The sequence below is a fragment of the Exophiala aquamarina genome, assembly GCF_000709125.1.
Source record: "Exophiala aquamarina CBS 119918 chromosome Unknown aczIA-supercont1.3, whole genome shotgun sequence".
Classification (NCBI taxonomy): domain Eukaryota; kingdom Fungi; phylum Ascomycota; class Eurotiomycetes; order Chaetothyriales; family Herpotrichiellaceae; genus Exophiala; species Exophiala aquamarina.
This window is the reverse complement of record NW_013550585.1, coordinates 4015943-4028547: the sequence shown is the minus strand read 5'-3', so window position 1 is coordinate 4028547 and position 12605 is coordinate 4015943. Positions and strand designations below refer to the sequence as shown.

The window sequence follows — 12605 nt, the reverse complement described above, 5'->3', positions numbered from 1 at the left end:
ATTGTAGCTGTTATTGGTGCTGCCTTTCTCATGTCTGCATGACATGAATGCTCGAGAATTTCAGCCTACATTTCTTTGGTTCATGACACATGGTTTTGCGAGTTTTGCTGTTGTGCGGCTGTTCTCACTGGTGCGAAGTATGCATGTGCCATTGCTTCCTGTGCTGTGAGACGTTCCTGTAGACTGTGTCAACGGGGAAACAGGACCGAAGTCCAAGGGAATGATACATACCTGATGGTCATATCTGAGGAGCTTGTCAAGAAAATCAATAGCTTCAGGAGTGACAAAGCGTTGATTGTCGGTATTGACAAAGCTTTGCCAAGGCTTCTTGGGAAATCTGCTGAGTATATCGTCATATTGCGCGTCGAGTTCGATATCGTATCGATCGAGGTACTCGAAGAGCTCGTCGGTACCGAGGACCTTTGCGATTTTGACCAGTTGGTCTGAATTGCTTTGTCCGTGGAAGAATGGTTCCTTTCTAAAGATCATAGATGCAAACATGGCGCCTAGGGACCACATGTCCAGAGAATAGTCGTACTCTTGATAATCAACTAGCAGCTCTGGGCCCTTGAAATAACGTGAGGCCACACGTACGTTGTATTCGGTGCCTTGATGGTAAAATTCGGCCAGACCCCAATCAATGAGTCGCAGCTACAAAGGGTCAGCATTGATCTCCCATAGGATACAGTTGAAAAGATACCTTCCGTTTCGCATGATCGATCATGACATTGTGGGGCTTGACATCACGATGCATGATACCTTTACTGTGACAGAAATCTAGAGCTTTGAGTAGCTCGTTGATGTAGAACCTCACGTCATAGTCGACAAAGCGGGGATAGAGAACGCGGAAGTCTGTGTTATCGACGTTCTCAAAGATCAAGCTCGGAGTCTTGCTCTGACTGTCGCGCACCACATCGAGCAAGGCGACAATGTTGGGACCACCTGACAGATTCTGTAGGATCTTGATTTCACGCTTGATCTTCTTCTTCTTGACGGGTTTGAGAACTTTGATGACGCATTTCTGGTAGTTGGCGACGTTGATGCCTTCGAAAACTTCCGAATATTTGCCTCGTCCTGAACTCTTCGTTTAGATATGTCCTCTGCATCCCTTCCACTGAAAACTAGACATACCGATCTTTCTCACAATCTCATAATTCTCAAGTACGCCCCACGATATGGCCACCGAGTCATAATCCCAATATGACCGGGGCATATTTGCATTGACATCGGCATAGACTCGCGCCATTGCGACGGGGAAATGCGACGAGGGAGGGCGTAGGAATTGTCTATATCATGCGCTGGTGTGATGCCTGCGACGCAGGGAAGGCTGCACGCTGGACGCTGAACGCGGGCGATGTTTGAAGGAGGGGACGGAAGAACCCTGGTTGCAGGGCGACTGAGGGACCCGCAAAATGTGCGGATCAGCTAGGAAGAGCACCCAACTGGCTTGAGTGGATATGGCGTAGGAAGAAATAAAAAAAAAAGTGCTTGCTAAGGCTGGAATTGTGGTACGAGGTAAATTGGAGGTGGACGTGGGTGAACGTCGTGGTGGTGGTGGTGGTGGTGGTACAGGAGGAGGGTAGTGCAGTGGCCAGTCAATTGGTGGTAGGCGGTGCACACGAAGGCACTGTGCTGCTAAAACGGCATGAGATTATTTACCAACCAGACACTATCTCCTTGCCGCCCTACTCAAACAACATATATTCCACCATCTCACTCTGGCATATCGCAGGCGTCTAGATACTCCACACTATGGAAACCTAACGCAGCAACCAACAATGAATCTGGTCAGATAGCTGCTTGTATCCTTCTTCACCAGAATACACCATGCTCCCCCTGCCCATCCCACCAGCGGCGGCTCTCAACGTCGTCACTCAGTTCCCTCAATATGCCCTTCCACGACCTTAATGTGCCGTACACCTCTAACCACGCCGACCTGTCCAACACTCTCGCCTTCCATGGCGAACTGGGCTACGGCGCGGTCGCGCTTGCCCTCTCCGTGACAGGGAAACTTCCCTCTCAGCCACAACCTGTTCCTGTCTCGCAACTCACCATCCCCAAATCCATCACCAAGATCCTCACCCGCCTGACCATCACCATCTCCGACGCAACGCAGAATCACCGATTAACATCTTTCCAGCCACACTACGATCTCCTTGCCCTGCGGCCCACTACCGAGAAAGCCCTCCAACTATGCTGTAACAGTCTTGACTGCGACATCATCTCGCTCGATTTCGGCCAACGCTTGCCCTTCATCTTAAAATTCAAGACCGTCGCTTCGGCACTACAGCGTGGTATTAGGTTCGAAATATGCTATTCGCCGGGAATTTCTCCGTCTTCCTCATCTGGTGGTGGCAGTAGCAGCAGCAGCAATGATGCGCGCAGGAACTTAATTGCGAATGCGGGGTCTTTAATCCGTGCCACTCGCGGGAGGGGAATCATCCTAAGCAGTGATGCAAGGAACGCCTTGGGGGTGCGTGGTCCGTACGATGTCATCAATCTCGCACAAGTTTGGGGGTTAGGTCAGGAGCGGGGGAAGGAAGCGTTGTGCGAGGAAGCCGGCAAAGTGGTGAGATTGGCTGGGATGAAGCGCACGAGCTTCCGAGGCGTCATCGATGTCATTGATGGGGGTGGAGGCCCCGATGGGAAAGTTGCGTCGACATCAGCTGTGTTCAAGACTACCTCAACAATTTCCCTCGGACCATCACCGATCGTGGCAAGCAAACAGAGCAAGCAAGGGGTAAGCACGCCTTCCTCAGACACCAACGGCACGAAGCGAAAAGCATCCAACACCTCACTCAACGGTCAGTCTACCACTGGCCCGGTCACGGAGGAAACCCATTGCCTGTCCAAGCGTGAGCAAAAGCGACGCGCGAAGAAAGCGAGGATGGAGGGGAAAGCGCAGGAGCAACTACCATCTGGAAGCTGACTTGGCCATGCACAGATGTGACTCCTTGCATCAGATTCTCCAAGCCCGAATAACTTCCATCTTTATAGATAGGAGTCTGACCATGCATGGCACGCCTGCTGTGTGTCACGAGTCGCCACTATTCGTAGAGCGCTGGTGACAGGACGAACTGTACAACTCTGCCATTTTGTAGCATTAGCCATGCGACAAGGCTGGCACCGCGTAAAGAAGAAAAGATGTCCTTTCCTTCCCCAGGCAGGGGAGGCACAATTTTACCGATCGATCGATCGATCAATTAATTACTCACTCCTAAGTACTCCATAATCGATCAAACGCGAAACACCAAAAAAATTCTGAATACGTATAGTCACGAGCCATTAGGAAAGGTCTAAGTGACCTAGAAGAAGATAAGAGAAGTAATGAGAAGAAGAAGAAAGCTAAAAGGAAGGTAGAATGCCTCAGGAGACTGGAGGTCGGAAGGGGGTTAAGCCCTAGGACTACCAGCAGAAAAAGCGTAACAGAATAGTTACGGAAATTACTGAAGAACTTAAAAAGCTTATATATAAGCTCCGTCGAGATTATCGAGAAAGACGGAGAGGAGGCTCTAGTACTAGGGAAGAATAGCTTCAGGAAGCTTATAGAGGAGCTCGAATACCCTAGAAAGTACTAGGGCTAGGAGGCCAGTAAGGCTATTAAAGTTCTTCGATGATCAAGGCGGAATAACTCGTAATAAAGAGTACTCGCCTAGTATAAAGGGAAAACATAAGGTGGTGTTTATGGATAGTAGGGTTTTCTACCCCAGAGGGTTTTCCTACTATAGAGCTATATAGACTTCCCGACATAAGCCTACTAAGAGGCTTTTAGGTGTAGGAACTAATCAATCAATCAATCAATTAATTAATCAATCGATCGATCAAACGTAATTCAGAAGGAGCTAGCGAGATTCATCTGCACGCGCTCCTCAGAGGCAGAATGCGAAGCCCATCCATCAGCGTTGCCATACACACATACAAAGACAGTGCACTACTGACTATCCATGTGGGGCCCCGCGTTCTCGGAACATCGGCCACCATCTATCCTATCCTGTCCCATGCATCGCAATTTCTGCTCAAGACGAGACTAGATTGGATCAGAGCACCGAGTTTGGGTCCGACGGCCTGCCTCGACGGCTTCGACTCTTCGGGCAGGTTGGGTTGCTCGACGAGAGCGAGCAAATCGAAAGAATATGCAGGAATTGAAAACGAAAATGAAAAATCAAGCGACCACCACTCACTCGAACACTGGAAAGAATGTTTGTGAGAAAAAGTCGCAGGCTCGGCGGGAACCGCCCGACGTCACATTGTGATGGTCCCTGTCTGTCTCTATCTAATGACAAAAAGGCCCTTTCGTGCCATTTCCACCTCTGGTCTTTTTGTCCAACAAATAATTAGAGGCAGGAAAAGGAGACATTCACCAGTCATCAAGGGCCGTGTGTTTTAAATCATCCCTCGCCGAGCAAATTAGAATCCTGCGTTTTTGTTTGTGGGCTCCTTCCCATCTGTCTGAGAGGAAGTTTTCCTCACCCTCTTGGGTGGGCTTGTGGCGCGCAAAGCACACGCACGGGGGGGGGAGGGGGGAAATCCGCCATCTTTGGTGTCGCCTTCCGAGTCGTTCCTCTCGTCATGGCTGGCGTTCTCTTCCTTTTGTTGTTCCCGTGCCCGGAAAGCATCGCATAAATAATCGGAAACAGCCTCTTCTTCGCCCATTCGTTCTGTTGGTGTTCAGGGTTGGTCGTATATTCCCTCTCTAAATATCCCAAAAAGGCGTTCTTCGATGGTTCAAAAAGAAATAAAACGCTGTCTAAAAAGTCGTCGTTCAAAAAAGTTTTTTTCAAAAAGGTTCTTCACAGGAGTCCGCCGCATTACCAGAATCCGGGGGGTGGGGGGAAGATGAATCCACTGTATTCAAAATGAACACGGGTCCAGGCAAGGCGCAAACTTGGGTATCATTTTTGAGGGGGCTCAATATTGCAACAATGTAGAAACAGATGATGGGCGGTGTTGGCCCTTTGCACTTGGGCAATGGGGGAGGGGCCAAACGATTCCGAGATTTTTATATATCAAAAATTCAACAAAGTCGGTGGTCTGATGCTCACCGGCCGATACCTAGGGTATGTGAGCCTGCAAGAGCAGTCAGTGTCGCAGGATCCAAGGGCCTGAAAGATCCCACTGGGAACCCGCCTTGCGAAGAAGCGTCCGTTGGCAACGGTGTTTCAGTCTTATCCCCCGAACCTACTGGGAGTAGGTCGGGTGCTGATGTCGATAGAGCGGCGGCTGTGGCTATAGATGAAGTAGATCTGGTGGTCGTTGATGCGGATGTGGTTGTTGGAGCTGCTGGAGCCGCTGGTGGCGGAGCCGCTCCTGCAACTGGAGGGCCAGGTGGGGAGACAAGAGTGGCGGAGGTAGTGGTGCTTGATGAGGAGCTCGAGGTTGTAGATGACGCCGCTGTTGAGGATGAGCTGATGACGGGTGCTGGCGGCGCCACTGGTCTAATGGGAGGAGCCCCGGTTTCATTTGGCTGCGCGTTGTTAGAAGAAGAAACGCTGCTAGAACCAAAGATGTTCGTACCAGTTGAACCTGAGAAAATTTGTCAGTGAGAGCTTCAAAGATGATTTCATGCAAGAGCTAAACTTACTCAGGCCAGCGCCTGGAGGAGCAGGAGCGCCAGTAGCTGCTGGAGGCGGGGAGGCGACAGTGACTCCAGTCTTCAAAGCATCAGCAGCCGGGATCGAAGATCGACCAGGTTGGATAGCGCCGGTGAACATAGGAGCATTTCCCATGGGCCAAGGCCATTGTCCTCCAGGTGGCGGGCTGCCACCACCGCACCAACAGCCGGGCGGAGCGTTCTGCCACTGGGTCACAACAGCAGTTGCGACTGATGTGCATGGTGCAGCAGCAGTAACGGTCAGCTAGCAAGTTTGACAGTCAGTCAGGGTTTCGCTTGGTTTTGGAAGACCGTAAATCTCGGTCGCTTACCGTCTTGGTTTCAGTGACGGTGGCCTTGCCTCCGTCTTTGATGCTGGTGACTGTGACTTTTTCTCCCATCTGGGTGTAGGTGACGGTAACCGTTACAAGCTTCTCGACAGGCTTCTCGACTTCTTTGATGACGGTTGTAGGCTGGCAAACAGGAGCTGGTGGCGGCGCGACGTGACTGGGTTGCCAGTCTTGCCATTGAGTCGTCTGGTGGTCGTTTCCTTTGTTGCCTCCTTGATCACCACCCCATCCACCTGGCGGGCCGCCACCTTGTTGACCTCCCCATCCACCTTGGCCACCTTGGCCGCCATCACCACCGTGACCGTCAGCCATAACCTATAGCCAAGTCAGTTCATGGGTCCCAGCAATCTCGGGACCTCTCAAGAAGCCATACTTGCGCCAGGCAAGCTGCCAGAAGTGAAGCAGTGAAAAATGAGCGGATAGCCGGCATCTTGACGAACTGTATAGGATAAATTTAGATATTGGTTTTCTTGGGGTTTGTTTTAGAAAAGGAGCGAAAATGAAAAATTAGTTGATGACCTGCAACAAGAACGAATGACTCGGGATGTGGATGAAGAGAGATGGGAAATGGAGTGACAACAGCGAACGGTTGCGTGTCTAAATGTACATTTTGAAAACCCCCAAGAAACCAGGGATTGATTTCATGCAAGATTGAAAGGAGGAAGTTCCTTTCGGCGTGGTCAACATCCGGACAGCGGGCTCAGACATCGAGTGCAGAGAAGCATCAAGGCCTGCAAGCGGCAAGACCAGGCGGAGGTGAGGGCGTTCACTGTACGCTGCATCGCCATTGGCTCTGGGGCGTTTCTCAAACGCGACATGCGACGCAAACGACTTCATCCGAGTCTCAAGGTCCAGTGCTTTGAGGCTGGGTGGTATCAAAAAGAGGCCAACTGTGCCAGAGGTGCTTGCTGAGACGGATGGTGTTTCACAGTCAGCAACAATTGAGGGCCAATGTGGGGCCGGAGGGAGTAGCCCAAAGATCTAGATAGGAGACTGCTTGCACGCCTCCCGGCGTCTGCCCTTGTAGAGTAGATCTTGGCGCCCGCTAAGCGAAAGAGATCTTGCCTTTAATGTGACTCGATCCAGGCTTTTTCTTGACTCGGTGATTGTGGAAGTGTGGCATTTACAGCGCAATGGACCATGGGCTACCAACATCCTAAAAGGGGCTGATGACTCCGCTCTTGGCATTTCTGACCGTTGGGCGAGTCCATGCCAAGACTGATAAGGCTGCCCCTGGCGCGACAAGGCTCCCATAACCCGTACAGCCCACAGCGGCCAAGGCCCAAGACAAGAACGCCATCAGGGGAAGCGAGCGACCCTCGACTCAGCTTCAGACCACCACCATTGACCATGCTTGGATACTACTATCTTGTCGAATGCTCCCTTCGAGCCCGTCCTGCCGATCGACATCGAGATTTCACACCTCCGTATCTCCCTCGAGTTTCAGTAAAACGAGGTTTTCCATCGCCCACGTGCTGACCGACGGTTCTTAGTCTAGGTTTCACGTCGGCCATATTATGCCAAAGCACCGACATCCGCTTGCTAGATCTGCAGGTCTGGACTCTTGACAGATTCAGGACAGGGAGATGATGGCTTTCTCCGTTAGCATGTGCTTTTGGCTTGTCATTCGTAGTCCCCGTCAATGCAAACACATGGTAACGTGGCAAGGCACCCTATCTATGCTCATTGGTTGTAGTAGTAATACACGCAGGGCCAATGCCATTCTCGGCCGAAGTCCACTCTCAACATCATCTGGGCAGCCACAGGTGGAAGTGGTCGGCCTCCCTTATTCAATCACGTCCAAGCCTTTGACCTGTTCCGTGACTGCTAGGCCCTTGATTCGTACTGTCACCTCAGAGACGAGATTCTCCATCTTGACCAACACGCCCTCCTTCTCGGGATGACCATCTGGAAGACCCAACTGCTTGACTCGGACCTCCCCTCGGGCCTGCTCATCTTCACCAAGAATCACGGCGTATTTGGCGCCATACTTCTCCGAGTTTTTGAACTGTAGTTGTGGCTTTGGTCGCTCCTTCGCCGAATATTCGACCTTGAGCCCAGCTCGTGCAAGCATTTGCTCAATGAGTAACCGCTCGGCGCTCATGCCGCTGAAGTCCTTGCCGCCGAAAGCCATGATGTACACGTCTGTGGCGGTCGAGGAGACATAGGTGAATTTTTGGCCTTGCGCTATTCGAGCCTTGGTGATGCTGAAGATGCGGTCTACACCAAAGCTCACACCAACGCATTGCATGTCGGAACCGGGTAGAAAACGTTCGACCAGATTGTCGTATCGCCCACCAGCGGCGACCGATCCCACACCGACTGACGGATCGTCTGAGCGATCGTCGTCTTCTTTTAGATCCTTCTTCGCTTTCTTACTTTTGCCTTCGCGTTGCACTTGCTGGGCGTCACCACCGTTCACTGTGGCCGGAGCTGAGCCTTCGGTCACGACCTCGTAGATAATGCCGGTGTAGTAATCGAGTCCACGTGCTAGGCAGAGGTCGAATGAAATATCACGGTGTGCGCCCAAGACCTCGAGTATGCGCAATATCACATCCATTTCGTCGATGCCTTGCTTCGCCTTCGCATTGGCCTGCAGAGCCTCGTCCTTCTTTAAAGTGTCCAGAAGCTGCTTGCTGCCCTCCCATTTCTCGCCTCTTTGTACAACATATGTTCTAATCTTGTCTGCGACTGCCTCGTCCAAGCCCTTGGTCTCCACCATTTCCGTGCGCACCTTCTCCCAAGGCGATTTATCCAGCTTGTCTACAGCGCTAGATATTGCCCGGATTTTGTCCTCGGGAACTCCGCAGACCTCAAAGATGCCATCTAGGATTTTTCGGTGATTGAGCTTGATCGTGTAATGTCCTTGCCACTCCAAAGCCTCGAACACTTCGACCACAATGGCCACAATCTTAGAGTCCCACATCGTGGAAGATCCTGATCCAGCAAAGTCAACATCGCATTGGTAGAACTCCCGCATCCGGCCCTTGGCAATGGCAGGTTGATCTCTTCTGTACACCTTTCCAATGGCGAAGCGCTTGTATTCTCTCACTTCCGGGTGCATGGCTAGCCACCTGGCGAACGGGACTGTCAAATCATATCGTAAGGACAACATCTCCCCGCCCTGATCTGCGAGGTCATAGATCAATTTGGAGTCTTCGCCATATTTGCCCTTGAGGACGTCGGCAAGCTCGAAAACGGGGGTGTCTAATTGGGTGGCGTACCGGCTGAGGACGGTTCTTATTCGGTGGAAGATGTCATTGAGGAGGCTAGAATCTTGATCGGACCAGTCTCTTGTGCCTTTGGGATTTTTCAAGGTATCCTTCGTTTTCTTCTCTTTGTCTTTCGCCATTTCCGCGACTGTAATAAAGGATCTGGAAGGTTTTCGAAGACAGCTATAGGGTGAGTTCCGGGCAAATCTGCTTGTGATCACAAAGATTCGAGAGCGGAAACACATGTAGAGTGGCTTGGTGAGGGGGGTTTTTCAAAATCGACCAGTCACCCAGACATGCCGCATGTGAGTCCAAAAATAATAATACTGTCACTGGTCCAAGTTGCACGAGTCACTCCTACGGCTTGGCAGCCAAATCTGACTCGGGAGGAGTCAGATTTAACAAGAAACCTGGACTCCCCCTCGACTAGCATTATTGGAAAGCCAAGGGCCCGCTCTTTGATTATAGTGCTTCGTGATAGTTAACGAAGATAATGCACGATGGAGGGATTTGGGAAGATGACCTTGGTACCAAACACAGCATAGTACATCTACGTAGCTATTCGAATACAACACCTTCATCACTTGCACCTTTTCGCAATCTTGCCGGAACACCTGAGCAGCCTATCTACCATGTCGTCGAGCCTGGAACATGCCCTGGACTGTAGTTGCCCCTTTGTGGGCTGAACGGGCCACCTATAGTACCTGGGCTGCCATTATTCTTGCCTCTGCTGCTGCCACTCCCCTTGCGTCCCGTCATCTCGTAGTCTGTGTTGGTCGGCATGGGAGGAATTGGGTCGGCATCCTCGAAGTCTGCGGAGAAGTTGCTTATCGCGCCTATAGATCTGTTGGTATCAGACCTGGGTCTTCGCATGTCATTCGAAGGAAGAGTCTTGGCGTATGCGAGGAAAGGCGAGCTTTGCACTTCTGGGATGACGGGGCTATTCGGAAAAGCCTGGAAACTCCCAAATGCGTACGGGCGCGCATGCTGGGGCTGAGGACGGGTGCCTGGGAGTTCTCCTTCTGGAGTCAAAGGACCACTGTTGCTGAGTATCATCTGCCGGTGTTGGTGCTCTTGTTTTTCGAGCATGTCCAGTTCGCGAAAATTGGATTCCCAACGGATGCGAGCATTGCGCAGCTCGTTGTCGATGAATCTAATTTGATTTGACATTTCAGCCTCTCGCCTTTGCTGCTCGGCCTCCTGTGCAGAGGATTCAGCTGCCTTTCGTTCCTTTTCGTTGAGGCCTTGCACATTTGCTTGGTTGATACGATCGTGCTGCTCAGTCAACTTAGTGTTGCGACCTGTGAGGCGTTCTTTTCGTGTAGCGACGTTGGTAAGCTCATTGGTGACACATGAAGTCTCATTCTCCGCTTCTGAACGTGCTTTCGTCAAAGCAGCATTGGAATCAGATAGGTGCTTCGCTTGCGATTCATAGTCTTGTTTACACACGGAGTAATCCTCGGTTGCGTCATCTGGCGTGTCATCGATCGCCGCGGCTGCATCCGCGACCCCATCTTCGTTCTGTCGAGTGTTCCGTTCGAGTTGCAAAAGTTTCTGCCGCAGCTTTGTATCGTCAGTCGAGGCTTTGAGCCGAGCATTGAAGCTTTCGACGTCTTTTTCAACCTTTGCCAAGTTGGTTCGATGTTGACGCCGAGATTTCGTTTGACGATTGCGGGCATCGTTGGCTTTCGCTTCGGCGGTAGAGATCGAATTCTTCAGCGTCGTAGTCGGGGATGAGGGCCGAGTAGATTGACGATTAGGTACTGGAGCCATAGATGTCGAAAGATCCTTGTCCAGCAGAATTGGAGTCTTGACCATGATCGAAGCGAACTCCTCGTCGGTATCAGAGGCGATGAAAGTGCAAGTGTACGTACAGTTTGGTGCCAGGCCGGAAATAGCACCTGACCATTGTGAGCCAGCGATTTCCGAGGATGGAGGACTGTCTACTAATTCCAAGGAAACCGAATGCCATTTCGCTCCATTGATGCGTACATAGAATGGCCTATGCTCATTTGGTGAAGATGAGTCATTATTTGGTTCGCCGAAGGAGAGGTAGGTTGTTTCAAAGGAGATAGTCGACGGGCGAATGTCGGAAATCCAGACGATGTCCTGATGAACCACTTCAAAAGGACTCCCCTGATTGTTGGCTACAGTCGGAAGGCCTTTGTTGTGTTCGACCTCCCTCAGCACATGGACTTTGGTGCTCGCAAGAGCTGCCCAAAAAGGTTGCTTGCTCCGGATATGGTTGGCATAACGGCGCCTCTTTTTCGCACTAGTGACCCTTTCCTTCCCTTCTTTCAATCCAGGGGTGGGTGGTTGCTGATAGTCGACTCCGGAGGAAATCCCAGCGGCGGTTGATCCATCTAGAGCGGAGGTATCAGACATGGAGCCGGCTAAGGCTTCCGGATCTATTCGCTTTGACTTTGTATTGCCAATGGACGGGTTGCTGCTTGATATCCTGCGGCGAACGATAGCCATGACAGCCTGGCTGATGATATGAACCGCAAAGAGGCTGCGGATTTTAGACGGAGACCCATGACTCTGACCGAAATCAGAATCTGAGGGTAAATACTTCAGGTAATCCGACAGACCAATCTGTGAAAGAAGATTCATGGGTACCAGATTCGAAAATAGAAAACGCCGAACGCCTTTACTCCGGACAGAGTGCAGGAGGAGTATGGCTGCGAAGCAGAATGTAGTGACTCCTCCATTCTTCCCTGAATTCCCATTGCCCAGGGTGATTGCGATTTGTATCTGAGCAAGATCCAGTGCGAAATTTTGAGCCCAGCTCCACAGGCAAATCCAGAGCGCAAAGCCAATGACATCCACAGCAGCGATAGTGTGAACGCTTGGAGCGCCAGCTGAGCCCTGGAAGATGTCGAGTAAGGAAAACAGGGAGACCGGAGCTCCGCCTCCTGGCATGAGAGTCAGGGAAGCAAAGAGGGCTTGAACAATGGTTAAAATCATGGATGGAAGAGCTAGAAGTACAATGAGCAGGGACACGGTATCGCATGCTGGTCGGGATCTTAGGATAGTGTTGGCAAGCTGAAGAGCACTGACATCCGGAGTAGATTTGGCCCTGGAGGGGGCGAGGTCGCCTCGTCGAGTATGAAGCATGGTCGCCGCATGTGAATCCCACTTGGCCTCCTTGTCCTGACTCTTGGGCTCGCTTGGATCCGCTGTTCCGAGTCTGTGGGATGGGTGTGCGGAGGACTGTGTGGTGTCTTGAACCGAGTCGGAGGTAACAGTGGAGGCTTGATCGTGGGTGGAAGTGGTCAGGCCAGAATCGGGTCTGTTGTGGTGAGGAACAGGCTCGGAAGGGGCAGGACCCTTTGCGGTGCCATTGAGATGACCATTCGATTTTTGCTTTGTGACACGTTTCCCAGGGCCTACGAGGCCGTTCTCATGGCGACTGTTATGCTGATGCTTTTTTCCCGCGAGGTTTCGCGGCAT

At 51.5% G+C, this 12605-nt stretch overlaps 4 protein-coding genes across 4 annotated transcripts; 1 reads left to right on the top strand and 3 right to left on the bottom strand.

The window, feature by feature from the left end:
• Nucleotides 1–80: 80 nt before the first annotated feature.
• A1O9_05005 (CMGC/CK2 protein kinase) lies at nucleotides 81–1246 on the bottom strand (the record flags this gene model as incomplete). The annotated part of the gene is made up of 4 exons (XM_013407291.1): nucleotides 81–176; nucleotides 232–651; nucleotides 701–1074; nucleotides 1132–1246. The coding sequence occupies 4 exons, from the start codon at nucleotides 1244–1246 to the stop codon at nucleotides 81–83; spliced, it is 1005 nt and encodes a 334-aa protein (XP_013262745.1).
• A 642-nt stretch (nucleotides 1247–1888) lies between these two features.
• A1O9_05004 (ribonuclease P/MRP protein subunit RPP1) lies at nucleotides 1889–2929 on the top strand (the record flags this gene model as incomplete). Its single annotated transcript, XM_013407290.1, has 1 exon — nucleotides 1889–2929. One exon carries the CDS (start codon nucleotides 1889–1891, stop codon nucleotides 2927–2929), a length of 1041 nt encoding a protein of 346 aa, XP_013262744.1.
• A 4797-nt stretch (nucleotides 2930–7726) lies between these two features.
• A1O9_05003 (histidyl-tRNA synthetase) lies at nucleotides 7727–9292 on the bottom strand (the record flags this gene model as incomplete). The annotated part of the gene is made up of 1 exon (XM_013407289.1): nucleotides 7727–9292. The coding sequence occupies one exon, from the start codon at nucleotides 9290–9292 to the stop codon at nucleotides 7727–7729; it is 1566 nt and encodes a 521-aa protein (XP_013262743.1).
• A 487-nt stretch (nucleotides 9293–9779) lies between these two features.
• Nucleotides 9780–12605, bottom strand: A1O9_05002 (uncharacterized protein; the record flags this gene model as incomplete). The annotated part of the gene is made up of 1 exon (XM_013407288.1): nucleotides 9780–12605. One exon carries the CDS (start codon nucleotides 12603–12605, stop codon nucleotides 9780–9782), a length of 2826 nt encoding a protein of 941 aa, XP_013262742.1.